Below are 20,814 nucleotides of genomic sequence, written 5' to 3' on the forward strand. Positions count from 1 at the left end.
AGGTGCTAATTGTGAGTTTGACATTTTGAGCTTAAACTTGAAATCAGAGACACTTCAAAGAATAAGTGTAAAATAGTGTGTGTTATGAAAATTCGTATCAAATAGCCACTATTATCCTTAGCCCCACGATACGTGCCAAACTATTTACCCTAAAAATCAGATAAGAATTGAATTTATACGCTATTTTAAAGATACATGATCTAACTTGATATAAATTGAGAAATCAGATTAATATTGATATTAATGATAGAAAAGTAAATGCAAAACCACACAAGTTAAACAATCTTGGCCTTGAAGGTTGGTCATCCTTGAGTCAAAAATGCCTTAATCGATATCGGAACAGAATGATGCGATAATGAGAACTATATAATAGTATATTGCTTTAGGATGCATGTTATAATGTGTGCAATGAATTATCGTACACCTCTTTACATAGTAGAGGGGTCCTATTCTAGATACATTTCTATAAAAGGAAAAAAAATCTTTTGATTTGCTAATTGCTGGTTCCTTGCCGATATGCGCCGAGATTCCTGCCGTAATATTTTCCCGGTCGCGGATATTTCGGTCTTTCATTTTTTATTTCCGAGCTTGCTTGAGGCTAAGATCGACACCGAACTCTACGTTCCTCGAAGGCAGGTCTTCCGACCTCAGGTTCTTGCTCAGTGAGACTCGAGGTCAATTTCCAGTCTGTGGTCGCCACGTTCTAAGTCAAATCTACCAAGTTGAAGTCGAGTTCGACTTCGACCGTATACAATTATTATTATTGTTACTATTTTTTTTTTTTTAATCAAACAAGCTAGTCTTTTGAAAGCTGCATTTGGTTACTTTACGAATGTACATAGAATGGGACATGTAGGATCCATGCCTAATCCCCATCAACACTGATGGCTTTTGATATATGTTTTAAAAAATAACCAACCATATTTGGAATATTAATTAGAAGGACGGGGTAGGCAAATTTTACATAAATGCAACTTTTATTCCTTCATTTCATTAACTTTGTCCGACTTTTTAATTATCCTTTTACAGATTTTAAAGAAAGCTGTGAAATAACAAAGCCAACTTTGCCAATATGGTTAGATATATATACCCAGCAATGGCAAGAACGTAACTTCATACTCAGCGAAAGAAACGGTAATTGGAATCTAAATAAAAGTTAATGTTTCATTCACTGAATGCTGGAACAGTACTTCTACACAGCTCAGCAGAGCATTTAGCACAAGACTACTTTAAAAATTCACAAGCAATCTCTAGCACATGGATATGGGTCTATGTATTAATGGAAAACTGCTCTATCAAAGTACCAATCTGCAACAGCTTCCGCAATTGTCTACACAGATAAAATGTTAAAACAAAATCTGTTATTAACTCGTAAATTAAGATTGCGAATGATAGACACATGATAAATCCAAAAACAAAAAAAGCACATGTATTCAAACACTATAAAAGAAAGATTACCTTATTAAGTACTCTTGGAGAGGTAGCACTGTACCAGTAACTCGGCCATATAATTTGAGAATGAGCGGGAGAAGATGTGATGAAGTAACCCCTCGTATAAGAAGGGGTGAGTCCCTCAAATGCCTTCAAGAACTCCACTCCAAAAACTATTATATTAAAAGAAGAAAACAGGTGAAACAGATCATTAATTAGAATTTATACTTGTGTGATCTGAAAGGTATTAGTTGATCACCAGAAATGGGCTAACGTTGAATAATTATACACTGGCTAAACGTGCAATTACTTATTAGAGCCTTGCAATGATCCCAGGTATGTTGCGGATCGAGGTATGCAGGAACCAAAGTATTATTAATCTGGATGAAATTATCTTTTTAGATTTTGTAGAAACTTAAAAAAAAAAAAAAAAAAGCAGCAAATTAACAAAATTCTTAAAACGAAGAGAATTAGCATTTATTTGTTTCCCTGACCTGCCAAGCGTCATAGTGTGAATTAATAATAAAAAATGGAGTCTGAACATATGGAATAACATGCTGCGGAAAAAAGCACTGTACCATTATTTAAGGAAAAAACGAGATTGTTAGTGGGCAATACTTATATAGCAGGCAGAAAAGAATTTTATTTCGAAAAAGCTTATAAAAACTCTTACCAGACTTGGTTCCATTGCAGAGGCGCAAGATGGAGGCAAATTCTTAGCCGATCCCTTGAATGAGAGGAAAAATTTGTTATATAAAAAGATTCTAACTTGAACATACTTGTTACGCATATATACCTATTTATAACCCAAAAAGAAAGGATGAGATGGGACTCACATGTAAAGTTACAACTTTCTGATACATCTCTTGAATGTCTGAAGTACCAAAGATTGTCTTCCTGCATAAAATAATCCTAACACGCTTGAGTACCAAATAGCATCCGCACTTAAATTAATGAGACGAGGAAGAAGAGCTCACGCATTGATGAAGAAGCCTGCGTTTGCAACGCACTTTACTTTGACATCATCGGGAAAGAAGGACTTGAACTTGTCGCAGTTCAAGATTGTAGCCAACCCTCCTGCCGAAGATCCAGTCAGGATTGCCTAACATTGCGTTTTTATTTTGCGTTACTGAAAAGTATAATAATGCAGTAGGTGAAACTGTAATTTATGATCTCACATTTTTAGCATTTTGCATTCCTTTGTTCCACAAATCTTCCTTAACTGCTTTGAATATTCTCGCCCCTCTGTAGAAAAGCTTCTTCTCCTATTATATATTTGACATTTGCAATCAGAAAGAAATGTTACAGGATATACGACCGATATAAATCAGTGCACTGTGCCATTCTGAAAACTTGTTCTTCTTAAGAAAGGAGCTTGTAGCCTAGCTAGAGGGAGAAAGCAAGTAGATATTGTAGAAGTAGAGTTGAATCAAAATGGCTTCACTTCACCTCTATTTATACTCAAAGTGCACTGCGCTTGAGGCCTCTAGGAGGAAAGTCTATTTCAACAAAAAGTTTAAGGAGATGTTTAATTTGTGCTTGAAGACGTCTCATGTCATGGGTGCAGTATAATTGAAATATGTGAAAATGAAAGGATCCATTTATTAATCGAGACCAAACAATTTTAGAATACCTATTACGAAGAGAAAGGCTGACAAAATTCCATTTTGATTAGATATGGGTTGTGACTGAGCACTATGTATTCCTTCTGAGGAAATTTGTGTTGTTGTATTTTCATCAATATAATGCTCTTTGGAAGAATGCCAGACAAGGTGATAGAGAGAGCTTTAAAATTAAATAGATTATACTTTGTTTTTAACATGTTTATTTTGAATTCCACACCAAGTAGAGAGTCCCCATATATATATAACGCCCGTTTCTTTGGTATGTTCTTTTATTCCATTATGCTTAAATCATGTTGTTTCGCAAGAACTAATAGGTGGTGTAGGTAATCTTTCTATATTATGGAATTGGATAATGCTTTGCGCATTGACTCTTTTACATACAGACGTAAATTTTTTTCTGTTCACAATAAATCATTATATATACAGAATTTTTCTTGAAATTATCATTTAAAGCATTCTATTTATATATCAGGGATCGTTAAGGAGCTTCGGGTCGTGCTGTGTGCTATCTAACAGGGATAAAATTGAATTTTTACCTTCTTTTGTGTTTATTTTGATTGGACCACTGTGTATTACTATTGTAGCCCTTTTTTATTTTTAGTTGTGAAGACCAATTTGCCCATCTTTGATATCTAATTAACGTGCCACTTTGCCTGCCAAATTATCTCATTACTGTGGCCCCACAAGAATGAGGTATCTACTCATTGAAGTTTCAGTTTGGAGAAATTACTGTGGCCCCACAGAAGTTTTACTGTGACCCGCCCTTTTTTATCTTTAGATTGTTGATAGGCTCTCTTCCTTCCAATATAATATAAGTAATATAATTAATGATATTAACAAAAGGGTGAATAATATTACACAAATAAAATACTTAATATAATAACTTTAAATAGTGATAATTTGAACATTACGACTTGCGAACCTAATGGTTAAAATAAGTAACTTTTGTGTATCCGCTCATAATTGCAACAAAAAAATAGTACATTTTTCATTAAAATTCATTATAATGTTCTAAAATAACATATGAATAGAAAAATATATATGTTTCGAAGTTTGAAATTATAATATATAGAAGTCCCTATTCATCCTCAGTGTTCATTTCATTATTAGTTAGTTCCCAATATAACATCGGCAGAAACACCATGATACCACTCAGGCCTCAGCTTGATTTAAACATCCATGTGTATATATTTGTGGTTATGGAATTCAACAATTTTAAAGGGAAAAACAAAAGTCTTTTTGAGAGTTCCAATTGATTATAAGGTTGAATAGTTACGTTCTTCTAAATGTCTAACTGTCTATACAAGAATAAAGTGGTGCATACACCAAATTGAGATGCTAAACAAAACCCATTAATTTTATGATATTTTTCAACTGTCGCCAAGATTATAATTTAAATTCAAAAGGAGAGATATGCTCACTTAGACAATGAAACTAAATTCTACATACTAGGTTAGTATATTCAAGAAGGCATAACAATAATTTTTCATTTAGGAAATAAAAAATTCTAAATGGCATACATGATTATTGATTAGACGATTGCAATAACTTCAAAGGACACATAAATTTTTTATCAAATGAATCAAATTAACTCGGTACATGCTTAAACATACTGTTTTTCTCTTGAATGTCATTTAGAATAGCTAGATATAAAAGTAAATACTCTTTCGGTCAATACTTCCATTGTCAAATTTTACTAAGTTAGTTTAGGTACTTTTTTTTTTGGAAAGTCTCCATCTTGCACTTGGAAAATTTAAGTACTATTAATTAAATTACTCATATGAGTAATTTGATTTATTCCGGTCATTATTTTATTATTACTATCATTAAATCGTATGATTGATTACCTTTTTTATTTTAAAAATGCAATGTAGTTATTATATAGGCAAGTTCATAACATAGATATTAAAAAAATGAGAAAAAATATAATAATATTAAGAAAAATTTAAAAGAAATATAAAAATTGATTATATAGAGATTAACAATAGGTATTTAAAAAATTAATTAAAAAATGAGGGGGAGAATAACAATTGCTCAATGTTGAGGGGGGAATTTGAATTTTAAAACAGAGTTAGCAGGATGTAAATTATTTTCACCCAGAAAGAAACGAAGACTTTTGAAATTTATGGTCTAAAACAACCCTAAGCTATTTTGTGGTTATAAATCATCTCATTAAGAGTAAAAGAGAAATTCTATAATTTAATTATTTTAAATATAAAAAGGCATCTTTTTTTGGGGCTATATTAGATTGCATGAAAGTTTAAACTCTTATAAATTGAGAATTGCATTAAATTATTTTGAAGGAAAATAACTTTTTTCCTTAGGATTTAGTTCAAATACTTTTTGTAGAACTTAAATTGTCTTTTTTTTTTCTTATACTTAATCTCTACAATCGTATTTAATTTGTTATGCAGTAAGAATAAATTCAGTTGCCTTTACTATGGTAAACTTGAAAAACAAGGGCGTAGAATTTTCTAGAAGACACTATATGATGGCAACTTCGTACTATGTTGATAAAACATATCTTTATTACATGGCTAATATAAAAACATATGCTATAAGTAATTACTTCAAATAAATTAAATACACCAAATTCGGGTTTTGAATATGTCACACATTTCACTGGAGTTGGAAATAATTAAGACTAATAATGAATGAGATGAGTCGCTATGTGACTCACTCTTAGCTCAATATTCATCACCGACAAAGACTGATTTTCACCTTTTGCATTTGGGATTTCAGTTGGGTTAGTAACAACTATGAGTAGATTCAGAAATTCGTTTACCTTCATGTGATATTTGCACCAGATTAATGTTGTTGCTTAATTTCAAGTGTAAAGTTATTTTTTTTTTTTGGAAAAAGATCTGCAGTTTGCCAAACAGAGAATGTAACGTCTTTACTCTTAAAAGCTATCTTCATTTCTTAATGTCTATTTATAGAACGCAACTTAGAGATGCAAACAGTAGTAGAAGAGAATTAAACAAACTATAACACATTACGTTTAATCTAAATTACTATGAAAAAGAGTTCAACAAATATTTTTAGAAGGAAGTTGGTTATACTTAATTATTAAAATATATCTTTTGTTAGTTCTAATTCGTTTATCAGATCATGTCGCTAACTCCATAATCCTACTCAAAAAATTAAAAGAAAAAACAAGTGAATTCTTAAAAGAACCACCAAAGATGCTACCATTTTTTTAACAACAATAATGGCCACAAGGCTAAGAACATTTTTTGCACTGCATATAATAGATCATTTACGATAAAAGACGGGAAAAAAAATATTTTTTGGATAAATTTTTAAAGGTATACACTGACTAATTTGTCTATTACAAGAAAACTGGACAAATATACGAGCAGACAATATTTAATATAATGCATGGTACAAGTCTTAGCGCATAAATTTTGAAAAGTAAATAACATAGAGGACTGTCAATCTAAACTAAAAATGTTCGCCTCATTCTATTTGGTGATTGGTGAATATAGCCAACTATGTCATCCTTTTAAAACGCTTAGAAAGTTTCTGAATAGTATCAATATAGTGTTACACTAAGAATCGTCCAAAAAAAAATTTAAGCCAAGGTATACATTTACACATTATTGCTCACAGTTGTTGTGCCCGCACTAGTATCACATATTCTGTAGATGTAATTGTTCATTTCACAATAAATGAATGCCTAAAAAGCATATAGCACATGTCATGTAGGTCTTCTAATCATCTTTTAATGGAAAGGTCATAAATTATTATTCAAGAAGTGAAATATTCTTGAATGATGATGTGAAGAGGGCTGATCAATGCCATACTATACGAGTTCCTTTTAAAGAATTTTTTGATAGAAACAAAGATATATGTGTGTTGCAATGAAATTCTATGTTTCGAGGCCTTAAAAACCTTCCTTACCATCACCTCAATTTGCATGCGCAGTCCGGGCGCATAGCCGGAAAACATAAATGTGAAAATTTGTGAAAAATGATAAGTTTTGACTGTAAAATGAATAAATTTGACTTCGGTCAACGTTTTGGGTAAACGGACCCGGACCCGTGATTTGACGGTCCCAAAGGAATTTGAAATGAATTTTGCTTAGAACATGATGGTATCGGGCCCGTATTTTGGTTCCGGCACGCGGTACAGGTCTTATATATGATTTAAGACGTTTATGTGGAATTTGGCGAAAAACGGATGTCATTTGACGTGATTCAGACTTAAATTGCAAAAAAAATATTGATTGATGTTTTGAGAAGTTTGAGAAAATTCTTTGATTTTGAGGTTTAATTCATTGTTATTGAGGTTATTTGGGCGATTTGATTACACGAATAAGTCCGTAGGATGTTTTTGAGGTTGTGTGTGCACTTGGTTTGGAGTTCCGAGGGCTCGGGTGAGTTTCGGGTAGGTTCCGGGATGTCTTAGGCTTAAAAATATGGATGTTGCAGGTTCAGAGAAGTGCAAACCTCTGAACCCGCAGTGCTGACCGCAGTAGTTTTTGTGATGTCCGCACTGGTGACTGTGCGGCCGCAGTTGATTTTGTGCGGTCCGCACAGATTCACTGATCCGACTTCGGAAGCTCATATCTTTTTATCTACAAGGAATGTGAGGATGATTCATAAACAAAAGTTGTATATCTTTGAATCTAGTTTTCAGAAACATATTATAATATGCATTTGGACATCTGTAGAGAAAGTTATGGCTAAAATACTAAGACTTGTTACTACAAAATACAAGTAGTGCTGTGCGGCCGCAGTTATTTTTGTGTGGTCCGCACAGGGCATATGAGAATAGTATATTTAGACGAAATTTTCAGTTATTTTTTATTTTTCAAAACCCCAAAAACATAAGAGGCAATTTTTCAAACAACCTTTCTTCTCCAAAACGTTGGTAAGTGATTTCTAACTCATTTTCTTCACTCCTTAACATCTTCTAACATGATTTCAACTCAAAATCAATAATTTTCATGGGGAAAATTGGGTGTTTTGGGTAGAACCTAGGTTTTTCAAAATTTGGGGATTTGGACCTCGATTTGAGGTCCGATTTCAAAATAAATTATATATTTGAGTTCGTGGGGGAATGGGTAATCGAGTTTTGGTTCGAACCTCGGGTTTTGACCATGTGGGCCCGGGGGCGATTTTGAGTTTTTGGGTAAAACTTTGGAAAATCCATTTTCATGCATTCAAATTGATTCATTTAGCGTTTATTGATGTAATTAAGTAACTTGTGACTAGATATGAGCGAATTGGTGGTGGAATCAAGGGGTAAAGCTATAATTGAATCGTGGATTGTGTTCATGGCATCGAGGTAAGTGTTTGGTCTAACCTTAGCTTGAGGGATTAGGGGTTGAGTCTTATTTGCTATGTGGTAATTGTCGAGTACGACGTATAGGCATCGTGACGAGTATCTATACGTTGGTGTCTAGCATGCCCGTAAGTCTTTATATTGTGATTATCATGACTCTGTTGTATCTTTCATGCCTTGGTGATGGTTTTTAATTGTTGTATATAGTTTGTGGAAAGAATTGTGACCTATGAATATTGAGGAGCAATGGCTCAAGTTGTATAACAAATTGTGAAAGTATAAGTGACAATTGAACTTTTAGAGTATTATGTGATGATCTGCCATGTCATCATGCCTTATAGGTGCCATTTGACATATATTAATACCATGTGAAAGCTTACATAAGAAGAAGGCTAGCATTTGTGAGAAGATTCTAGAGAGGTATGGACATTTCCTTAGGAAGAACCTAGATCCTTATGGATTTGCTAGGAATGTCCATGGAATCTTCTAGGCTTGTTGAGAATTCTAGAAAAAGCCTTTATCTTGTAAATATCAAGGACTTGTGTAATAATCAATATTTACACACTAGCCCATAGGAGACTAGTATATAAAGGGGGTCATTCATTTGTAATTCATCAAGCAAACAATTCAAGTTCTCTCTAATACAAAGCTTCTTTAACAATTCTCTTGTGTTCTTTCTTGCATTCTCTTAGCGATCTTGAGTGTAGTAAGGCTGACTTGATATAGCAAGAACCTGAGCAAGTTATACAAGATCATGAGCGAGTTGTCAAGTGTCGCACGTGTACTTAGTTAACAACTAAGGACGTGACAACGTGGTATCGGAGCAAAGGTTTCAACTAAGGGAATGACGAACGACGGAGAATTTAATGCTGCTAACACCCAAGCCAACGTCATCCAGGATGCTGCTGGCAAGAGCGGCCGTAGCAAAAAGAGGAATGCCACCAACAAGAGCCAGGAGGTGCCACCTGAGGTTGTGTCAAACGAAGGGCTTACATCTCAAGAACCATCTGCCACTGAGGAGAGCGAGGATGAAGTGGAGGTCCTTCTAGAGGATGTCTCGCTCGGTAAAGAGTGGGTGATGAAGATGAACGCGGGGATGGACGCCGTGGAGATCTTTGGCCAACGCTTGGGGAAGGTGGAAGACACCCTTAACATTCTTGAGGGGCACACTCTTGAAGAGATTAAGAGTATCCTAAATGACTTGGAGGGATGTACACAGACTGAGATGGAACTAAGGCAAACTATCACTGCCTTAAAGTGCGGACTCATGGAGGCTTTGAGTACTATCGATGCTATGAAGGCAAAGATAGAGTCACTCAAGGAGCATGTCAATGCTGGCGTGACCGAGATAACTAGCAATGTTGTGGTGACAAGGGAAACCAAGATTGAGGCTCCAAACCCCCAGTGTTCCAAGGTGTTCATGATGCACAAGAAGTGGAAAACTTCCTTTGGCACTTGGAGAACTACTTCTGGCACGGCAAAGTGAGGGACGACGAGGCCAAAATCAACATTGCGGTATTATACCTCTCTTAGACTGCCATGCTATGGTGGAGAAGGAAGATGACCGACGTGGATAAAGATCTATGTACTATTAGCACATGGGATCAGTTCAAAGTGGATTTCAAGAGACAGTTCTTTCCAAACAATGTCTTGTACGAGGCAAGGCACAAACTTAGGGAATTGAAGCAAACAGGGAGCATACGTAACTATGTCAAGGAGTTCACTACCCTTATGCTTCAAATCCCCAACCTGACCAATGATGACTTGTTGTTCCACTTCATGGACGGGTTGTAAAATTGGGCTAAGCAGGAGTTGCAACGCCGACAAATCACTGATATAGATCAAGCCATAGTAGAGGCCAAATCATTAATGGATTTCAGGCATGACAAACACGACAAAGACAATGTCAAGGAGTCAAAGGTTAACAATGCCAAAGGTGGGGGAGACCATGGAAAAGTCAAGGAGAAACAACAACAATACTCCAAGACTCAAGATTTCAAAAGGCTGAGTGGTCATCACGGCTACGCCGAGAAGAAGGCGCAGGTCAAGAAGAAGGGATGCTATATATGCGGAGGGCCACATGGCTTCAGGAATTGTCCTGACCTCAAGAGCCTCAGTGCCATGGTACATGAGCGGAAGCAGCATCCACAAGGAGAGAGTCCGGGAACCGCACAATTGGGTATGATCTAAGGCTGTATTGTGGTCCGGGCCCGGGCCAAACGGGCCTAAACGGGCCTAGGCTTGAGGCAGGCCGGGTTGAGGCGGTCCCGGGCCAAACGATCCCAATGTGTGGAACCGGCCCACGGTGATCCTAAGCCCACATGGTCCTGGGCTAAATGGGCCGGGCCCGCGGGCCTAAACGGGCCTAACGGGATTTTTTCGTTTCGGGCTATTTTTTTTAATTTTTTTTATCTAAGTCACTTTCTTGTAAACTATATATGTATATACTAGTATAAATTGCTTATATATAGCTATATAAATATATATAGTATATATAGTATATATAGTATGTATAGTATGTATATATAAGGGTGTATTATGTGTATATATAATTATATATTGCCTTATGTAATATATATTGCCTTATATATATGTATGTATGTATGTATGTATGTATGTATATATACACACACACACACATATATATATATATAGTTTATATGTATTAGATATATATATATATATATATATATATATATATATATAGTTTATATGTATTAGAGATATATATAGTGCCTTATATATGTGTGTATGTATATATATATATATATATATATATATATATATATAAGGCCTAACGGGCTTTTTTCGTTTCGGGCTATTTTTTTAATTTTTTTTTTATCTAAGGCACTTTCTTGTAAACTATATATGCATATACTAGTATAAATTGCTTATATATAGCTATATAAATATATATATAGTATATATAGTATGTATAGTATGTATATATAAGGGTGTATTATGTGTATATATAATTATATATTGCCTTATGTAATATATATTGCCTTATATATATATATATGTATGTATGTATGTATGTATGTATGTATGTATGTATGTATGTATGTATGTATGTATGTATGTATGTATGTATGTATGTATGTATGTATGTATGTATGTATGTATGTATGTATGTATGTATGTATGTATGTATGTATGTATGTATGTATGTATGTATGTATGTATGTATGTATGTATGTATGTATGTATGTATGTATGTATGTATGTATGTATGTATGTATGTATGTATGTATGTATGTATGTATGTATGTATGTATGTATATATAGTTTATATGTATTAGATATATATATAGTGCCTTATATATGTGTGTCATTTTACACCAGGATCTAGGTAGGCGGGCGGTAGTCCGCACGGCCATCCAAATCTAGCTGCTTTAGTACACTTTAAAGGTTGGCGGTAGTCCGCACGACCAATAAGGATTCGAAATATACGGAAATTCTATTATAGTTTAATGACTGTATGGAAGGATCTATGTCCTTTTACCCAAGCAAGGGGCCTGTCTAAGCCCGATACATACTCTTACTGAGCCCATGTGTCTAGCAGTTCTAACTGTGAAAGAGGTAGCCCTTTTGACAACTTCAGACGGGCTTTAAGGTCACAGCTAGCTAGACGTAGCCACTAAGGCAAAGCCAATAAGAGTAGTACCAGAACCGACTGTACCACCATCTTGGAACCAAATCAAGAAACTATATTAAAAATTTCTTTATATTTTGAAAGAGTCTGGATTCTTCATGGTTAAGATGCAAGAGAAATTAGTTCTTCAACATAGATATGAATCCGTTTAGCCGGACATAGTCATGGCTAGGGATAAAGACTAAAATTACAAAAAATAAAAATATGTACCTTGTAGGCCGAGAAGCAAGGCCCTGAAGATGAACTTCAAAACTTTTATTAATTCTTCAACTTGATTTACAAACTATAAACTAAATGTTTATAAAGGGGGGTTGGTTGAGAGAGAGGAGAGAGAAAGTAGAGAGAGAGGGGGGTTCCGGCCTTCTTTCTTCAAATGAAGAAGCATCCTTATATAACAAAAAAAAAAAATCTTGAATAGTAAAATGGGTCCCACATCTGGGTCCCTACACAGTGTTTTTACTGTAGATAAACAGTGTTTCTACTGTGGATGAACAATGTATCTACTGTTTAAGTGGGTCCTGGCGGCTGATAAGCTGTCAAGTCTTCTTTTTGTCCAAATTGTGCATTTGTTGGAGGAATTCTTCCACCTTGTCGATATCTCTGTCAGATAATATCATTTCTGGCTGTATAGGTTGTGTATCTTCTACGAGGTCATCACCACTCGTTTCACTTCTCATCGAAGTGTCTGATTTTTCGCACTGATCTAGTGATTGGAGCAGATTTCTTTTCAATCCTTCTAAGTATTGATTTATCAAATCAATTTTATCTCCGTCTTGGATTGATATTCTCCGAGCAATATGTTTAACAGTGCTTTCTTCTATTATCCTCTTTTGAGGGGCCGTTACATATAAATGGACTTGTGTTTTAATAGAATCTAATAATTCTTGTCCATATAACGTCTTTGTTTTGGGATCAGTCTTCATCAATTTGTCCCAAAAATTATTGTAGAATACCCTATATAAACAAGGGATTTGTTCTTCCGTATAACCTAATTCCGGAGTCCATTTATGGATCCAGGGGATTGAAAATTCAATAAAGAAGTAGATTTGATCAATTTTTTCTAGGTAGCAGATATGATCTGCGTGATATAACTCTGTTAAGAACGGCGAAGCTTTTGTCCATTCTTTGTATAACTTTTAGAAATGGTTCGGGCAAAATCTTGGTAGTAGGACCGTGGTATGACCACCAGTTTAAAAACCAGTTAGGGATAGGTCCTGTAAATACCTTTGCGCATACTTTGATAAACCAAGTATGCTTATGTCTCTCATTGTTATAATAAAGCACCCTATCAAATGCTTGAATATAATCCCAATAAGTGAAATTCATAGGTGATTTATTAAGGCTTATCTGCCTTTCTTTCATTGTTGAAATACCCCATTCTTCAACAGATATAATCTGTTTGATAATGACTTTTGAAAAGTTATAAACATTTTCATTCGTGTTATAACCCGAAAAGTGCTGGAATTCTGCACTACCTGTACTGATCAGGATAGTTTCATAATAGGTGCGGGTTTTATATGATTCACCCGGATAGTATAATCCATTAATCAGATATCTCTGAAATATTTTCCACGGTTCTTCTTTTCTCTGAATCTCAGAGTTTTCAAGGAGAAATATCATTTCTCTTTTTGGTAACTTTTCATATGACTTGATATCATCATTGTCTTCTTCCTTAGCAATTGAAGCAAAAGTATCACTTTGCTTTTTAGATGCTAAATAAGCCTGCAGATGTCCGTATAACGGACTGTCTTCTGGAATATCTTCCAGATGTATAGAATGTCCTGAGGATTCTCCTGTATGCGGTACCTTTGAGTTTATCAAACTCTTTTTTCCTCTTTGTATTAGAGTACAAATTGCCTAATACTCATATTTGCCAGAATAAAGTCTGTATTCCACATTTCTTCTTTTTGGTAAAAAACCAGTTATACCCTCCAATCATACTTGGAACACCTTTTATTAATGCTATTTATCCGTTTAATAATATAGATGAACATGGTTTTTCTGCTAATTATCAAGATAAAAAGATAAGCTATTCCTTTGTTACAGATCCCGTAACTAGAGATATTAATGCCTTGATTAATATGAAACAAAGGCATGTTGATTCATTACAATTAGAAATTCTTAGTATGAATATATTCGATACTATACAATCTGCAAAAGTTCAGCAGAAGATTAAATTGATTGCTGAAAAAATGGCCGTTGATGTTTGCGCCGATCACCCTAGTGCCTTTTGGAACAGGAAAAGGCATATTGTAACTCTTCCATACGAAGAAACCTTCTCTGAGGATGATATTCCTACTAAATCTCGACCTTGCCAGATGAATGCTGAGCTAGTTGAATTCTGCAAAAACGAGATTGATAGTTTGTTACAAAAGGGTTTGATAAAACCCTCAAAATCTCCTTGGTCATGTTCTGCCTTTTATGTTAATAATGCGGCAGAAAAGGAACGAGGTATTCCTCGCTTAGTTATAAATTATAAACCATTAAATAAACATCTAAAATGGATTAGGTATCCTATCCCTAATAAAAGGGACTTGCTATCTAGGTTATATGACGCCAATATATTTTCAAAATTTGATTTAAAATCTGGTTATTGGCAAATTCAAATATTTAAAGAGCATACTTATAGAACTGCTTTCAATGTTCCATTTGGGCAATATGAATGGAATGTTATGCCATTTGGTTTGAAAAATGCCCCTTCTGAATTTCAAAAAATTATGAATGATATTTTTAACCCATATTTGGATTTTATCATTGTGTATATTGACGACATATTAGTATTTTCCAAAACTTTGGAGATGCATATCAAGCATCTTGATATTTTCAAGAAAATTGTTATACAAAACGGTTTAGTAATTTCTAAATCTAAGATGAGTCTATTCCAAACAAATGTTCGTTTTCTAGGTCATAATATTTGCCAGGGAAAAATTACCCCAATACAAAGATCTATTGATTTTGCCTCAAAATTTCCTGATGTTATCACTGACAGGACTCAATTACAAAGATTTTTGGGAAGTCTGAATTATATATCCCCTTTTTATAAAAGTTTGTCACGAGATCTAGCCCCTCTATACGATCGGCTGAAGAAAGATCATAAACACCCTTGGACTAACCAACATACTGAGTTAGTCAAAAGTATTAAAGGGCGTGTTAAATCTTTACCTTGTTTAACCCTTGCCAATCCTACTTGGCAAAAGATTATCGAGACAGATGCGTCTAATGTTGGATATGGAGGGATTTTGAAACAAGTAAATCCCAATAATAAGAGTGAATACTTAATAAGATTTCACTCTGGTAAATGGACCGAAGCCCAGAAGAAATACGCTACTGTGGCGCATGAAATGTTAACAATTGTTAAGTGTGTATTAAAATTTCAAGACGACTTATACAACCAAAAGTTTTTGATAAAAACTGATGCTCAATCTGTTAAATACATGTTTGACAAAGATTTTAAGCACGATGCTTCAAAATTAATATTTGCTAGATGGCAGGCTCAGCTAGCACCTTTCGATTTTGAAATACAATACAAAAAAGGAATTGATAATTCCCTTCCGGATTTTCTATCCCGGGAATATTTAGAATAGATTATGAATTATTATACCATGTTTTTTGATGATAAGGTATTGATCACTATTCTTAAAGTGATTAAATTAAATAGAGACTTACAAGAAGTTATACTTGATATAATTATGGCTGACATAATTAAAACAAGGGAAGAAGAACACTCTAATTTTCAAGAAGTTATTGATATTCTTCAGTTAATTGAAAATGTGTGTCCCTTCGGTCAAGATGATATCAGCACTAGAATTATGCTATCCTTTTTAATTAATAATGATTTGCAATCACTTTTTAATTAATAATGATTTGCAATTTCCGCAGAATGGACCCTTCATGGGTCACCCGTCAGGGATCGTCATACGGATCCTCATCAAACTCTCCAGTAATACAAAGAGGAAAAAAGAGTTTGATAAACTCAAAGGTGCCGCATACAGGAGAATCCTCAGGACATTCTATACATCTGGAAGATATTCCAGAAGATAGTCCGTTATATGGACATCTGCAGGCTTATTTAGCATCCAAAAAGCAAAGTGATACTTTTGCTTCAATTGCTAAAGAGGAAGACAATGACGATATCAAGTCATATGAAAAGTTACCAAAGAGAGAAATGATATTTCTCCTTGAAAACTCTGAGATTCAGAGAAAAGAAGAACCGTGGAAAATATTTCAGAGATATCTGATTAATGGATTATACTATCCGGGTGAATCATATAAAACCCGCACCTATTATGAAACTATCCTGATCAGTACAGGTAGTGCAGAATTCCAGCACTTTTCAGGTTATAACACAAATGAAAATGTTTATAACTTTTCAAAAGTCATTATCAAACAGATTATATCTGTTGAAGAATGGGGTATTTCAACAATGAAAGAAAGGCAGATAAGCCTTAATAAATCACCTATGAATTTCACTTATTGGGATTATATTCAAGCATTTGATAGGGTGCTTTATTATAACAATGAGAGACATAAGCATACTTGGTTTATCAAAGTATGCGCAAAGGTATTTACAGGACCTATCCCTAACTGGTTTTTAAACTGGTGGTCATACCACGGTCCTACTACCAAGATTTTGCCCGAACCATTTCTAAAGTTATACAAAGAATGGACAAAAGCTTCGCCGTTCTTAACAGAGTTATATCACGCAGATCATATCTGCTACCTAGAAAAAATTGATCAAATCTACTTCTTTATTGAATTTTCAATCCCCTGGATCCATAAATGGACTCCGGAATTAGGTTATACGGAAGAACAAATCCCTTGTTTATATAGGGTATTCTACAATAATTTTTGGGACAAATTGATGAAGACTGATCCCAAAACAAAGACGTTATATGGACAAGAATTATTAGATTCTATTAAAACACAAGTCCATTTATATGTAACGGCCCCTCAAAAGAGGATAATAGAAGAAAGCACTGTTAAACATATTGCTCGGAGAATATCAATCCAAGACGGAGATAAAATTGATTTGATAAATCAATACTTAGAAGGATTGAAAAGAAATCTGCTCCAATCACTAGATCAGTGCGAAAAATCAGACACTTCGATGAGAAGTGAAACGAGTGGTGATGACCTCGTAGAAGATACACAACCTATACAGCCAGAAATGATATTATCTGACAGAGATATCGACAAGGTGGAAGAATTCCTCCAACAAATGCACAATTTGGACAAAAAGAAGACTTGACAGCTTATCAGCCGCCAGGACCCACTTAAACAGTAGATACACTGTTCATCCACAGTAGAAACACTGTTTATCTACAGTAAAAACACTGTGTAGGGACCCAGATATGGGACCCATTTTACTATTCAAGATTCTTTTTTCCTGATGTTATCACTGACAGGACTCAATTACAAAGATTTTTGGGAAGTCTGAATTATATATCCCCTTTTTATAAAAGTTTGTCACGAGATCTAGCCCCTCTATACGATCGGCTGAAGAAAGATCATAAACACCCTTGGACTAACCAACATACTGAGTTAGTCAAAAGTATTAAAGGGCGTGTTAAATCTTTACCTTGTTTAACCCTTGCCAATCCTACTTGGCAAAAGATTATCGAGACAGATGCGTCTAATGTTGGATATGGAGGGATTTTGAAACAAGTAAATCCCAATAATAAGAGTGAATACTTAATAAGATTTCACTCTGGTAAATGGACCGAAGCCCAGAAGAAATACGCTACTGTGGCGCATGAAATGTTAACAATTGTTAAGTGTGTATTAAAATTTCAAGACGACTTATACAACCAAAAGTTTTTGATAAAAACTGATGCTCAATCTGTTAAATACATGTTTGACAAAGATTTTAAGCACGATGCTTCAAAATTAATATTTGCTAGATGGCAGGCTCAGCTAGCACCTTTCGATTTTGAAATACAATACAAAAAAGGAATTGATAATTCCCTTCCGGATTTTCTATCCCGGGAATATTTAGAATAGATTATGAATTATTATACCATGTTTTTTGATGATAAGGTATTGATCACTATTCTTAAAGTGATTAAATTAAATAGAGACTTACAAGAAGTTATACTTGATATAATTATGGCTGACATAATTAAAACAAGGGAAGAAGAACACTCTAATTTTCAAGAAGTTATTGATATTCTTCAGTTAATTGAAAATGTGTGTCCCTTCGGTCAAGATGATATCAGCACTAGAATTATGCTATCCTTTTTAATTAATAATGATTTAATGACTGTATGGAAGGATCTATATCCTTTTACCCAAGCAAGGGGCCTGTCTAAGCCCGATACATACTCTTACTGAGCCCATGTGTCTAGCAGTTCTAACTGTGAAAGAGGTAGCCCTTTTGACAACTTCAGCGGGCTTTAATGTCACAGCTGGCTAGACGTAGCCACTAAGGCAAAGCCAATAAGAGTAGTACCAGAACCGACTGTACCACCATCTTGGAACCAAATCAAGAAACTATATTAAAATTTCTTTATATTTTGAAAGAGTCTGGATTCTTCATGGTTAATATGCAAGAGAAATTAGTTCTTCAACATAGATATGAATCCGTTTAGCCGGACATAGTCACGGCTAGGGAGAAAGACTAAAAATACTAAAAATAATGTATTAGAGATATATATAGTGCCTTATATATATATATATATATATATATATATATATATATATATATATATACATACACACACACACATATATATAGGCTATTTTTTTTATTTTATTTTATCTAAGTCATTTTCTTGTAAACTATATATGTATATACTAGTATAAATTGCTTATATATAGCTATATAAATATATATAGTATATATAGTATGTGTAGTATGTATATATAAGGGTGTATTATGTGTATATATAATTATATATTGCCTTATATATATGTATGTATGTATGTATGTATGTATATATATATATATATATATATATATATGCCCACGGGCCTAACGGGCTTTTTTCGTTTCGGGCTATTTTTTTTTATTTTTTTTATCTAAGGCATTTTCTTGTAAACTATATATGTATATACTAGTATAAATTGCTTATATATAGCTATATAAATATATATAGTATATATAGTATGTATTAGATATATATATATAGTTTATATGTATTAGATATATATATATATATATATATATATATATACTATATCAAATTTAAACACAAAATAAATTGCAAAGAAATATTCAAGGGAATGTCTTATATATTTTACTATTACGACATTAACAAAGAATGACAATATCTTGCTTAGTCTTCCTCCCCCCAATGGAATGAGCACAATAAGGTACTAATACCACCATTAAAAGGAAAAAAACTAAGGAAGATGTGCCAAAATACAAGTTACATGTTAGTCTATGTATTATCTCTAACAAATCTCATAAATCCTTGAAGGTTCGGAGGAATTTCCGTTGGTGGTGGTGGAAAAGAAGCTTGTTCATCACCGCTTCCGGGCGAAGCAGCATCCTGCGCAAGTTCCGCTAGCATTTATTCATAAGCTTCATCTATCTCCGGTTGTGATTCTGCAAGTCCAAAATTTCTTCTTTTCGAAAGGATCCAATCTCTGAAGAATACTGATTTTTCCAAGATCTCCCTCATAGACGCTCTATGATCACCGATTTGAAGTCTCGCTTGACTGAATGCGCTCTCTGATGCCACTGTAGAAACTTGAACACTTAAAATATCTCGAGCCATCCTTGAAAGAACCGGATAGTGTTTTTGTTTGTCCTTCCACCATTCCAAAACATCGAAGGAGCCGTCGGGATTCTCTGATTCAAGTCCCTGCGACAAATAAACTTGAAGCTCATTTAGTTGTGAACTATCACCAAAATTATCACCTTGAGAACCCCTGAACTCCGTCCAAGAACTAAGGGCTTTATGTGTTGCGCTTATTGGGTTCCTATATTCATATGCAACAACTAAACTTTCATACATGTAATTCCATCTAGTCGGACAAGGTTTAGGAACCTTTATTTCTCTAAGGCCAAATTCATCACATTTTTTAAAATAGTCTCTAAGTCTACTTCTACGGTTTGAATAAAAAAGCCAATTAAGAGCCATTTTAACCTTTTCAGTTTCTTCATTTAAAACTTTCATACCAGCACCGACGATTAAATGGTAAATATGACAAATACATCTAACATGAAAAATATTACTAAATGCAGGATTTAGTGTAGTTGTAAGCAAACCTACAACATTAGTGTTACTAGAAGCATTATCCATTGAAACCGACATAATTTTATCTCTAATGCAAAAATATCTACAAATATCTGCAACTGTGTTAGCAATAAACTTACCTGTGTGGCGTGAATTAATTATTCTATAAGCAATAATGCGCTTTTGCATTATCCACTCCTCATCTATCCAATGACTTGTAACAGTTAGATAATCACAGTCATTACCACTTCTACCAATATCAGTAGTAATAGCAATGCGACAATCTATATGAGTAAATAAATAGCGCAAATATTGTTCATATTCATGTTTATATTTATAAATATCGCTCTTTACGGTTGCGCGAGGCCATCCTTTATAAGTAGGATTAAAAACTCTTCTAATATAATGCACAAAATGAGGGTTAGAAGGAAAACTATAGGGTAAGCACATAACAGTAACCATTTTTGCCAATTCTTCACGATCTTTATTTGGATCATAATATAAAATGCCACCGGTAACAGTGTTAATTCCCGGTTGAACTAGATTTGAACCTTTACTAGGGTTAACCGTACTATCTACACTTGTCCCCTCTTACACAACTTTCATTTGTAAAAATCTAGCTTTATCTCTAGGG

The 20,814-nt window shown here is 34.1% G+C and overlaps 1 protein-coding gene across 4 annotated transcripts; it reads right to left on the reverse strand.

Moving 5' to 3' along the window:
• Positions 1-1,138: 1,138 nt before the first annotated feature.
• Positions 1,139-3,237, reverse strand: LOC104243849 (pectin acetylesterase 11-like). 4 transcript variants are annotated; one of them, XR_011401691.1, is made up of 8 exons: positions 3,065-3,237; positions 2,881-2,930; positions 2,610-2,696; positions 2,409-2,533; positions 2,268-2,328; positions 2,105-2,158; positions 1,459-1,604; positions 1,139-1,330 (listed from the first exon to the last, which is right to left on the reverse strand). XR_011401691.1 is itself a non-coding variant. In XM_070155195.1 (6 exons), the coding sequence occupies exons 1-5, from the start codon at positions 2,625-2,627 to the stop codon at positions 1,584-1,586; spliced, it is 279 nt and encodes a 92-aa protein (XP_070011296.1). In that variant the 5' UTR covers positions 2,628-2,864; the 3' UTR covers positions 1,139-1,330; positions 1,459-1,583. The 4 variants fall into 4 exon arrangements, 1 of the variants encoding a protein (XP_070011296.1); XR_011401692.1 differs by lacking the exon at positions 2,881-2,930; XR_011401690.1 differs by lacking the exons at positions 2,881-2,930; positions 3,065-3,237 and having other exon boundaries at positions 2,409-2,508; positions 2,610-2,863.
• Positions 3,238-20,814: the final 17,577 nt, after the last annotated feature.

This window comes from Nicotiana sylvestris, chromosome 8, assembly GCF_000393655.2.
Source record: "Nicotiana sylvestris chromosome 8, ASM39365v2, whole genome shotgun sequence".
Lineage (NCBI taxonomy): Eukaryota > Viridiplantae > Streptophyta > Magnoliopsida > Solanales > Solanaceae > Nicotiana > Nicotiana sylvestris.

What these genes read in the sequence shown, in the direction of transcription:
- LOC104243849 (XM_070155195.1), bottom strand. An exon ending in GCAGGCTTCTTCATCAATGC is followed by an intron (nt 2,329 to 2,408) that starts GTGAGCTCTTCT and finishes TATTTTATGCAG; the next exon opens with GAAGACAATCTTTGGTACTT. An exon ending in CTGCAATGGAACCAAGTCTG is followed by an intron (nt 1,605 to 2,104) that starts GTAAGAGTTTTT and finishes TTAATATAATAG; the next exon opens with TTTTTGGAGTGGAGTTCTTG.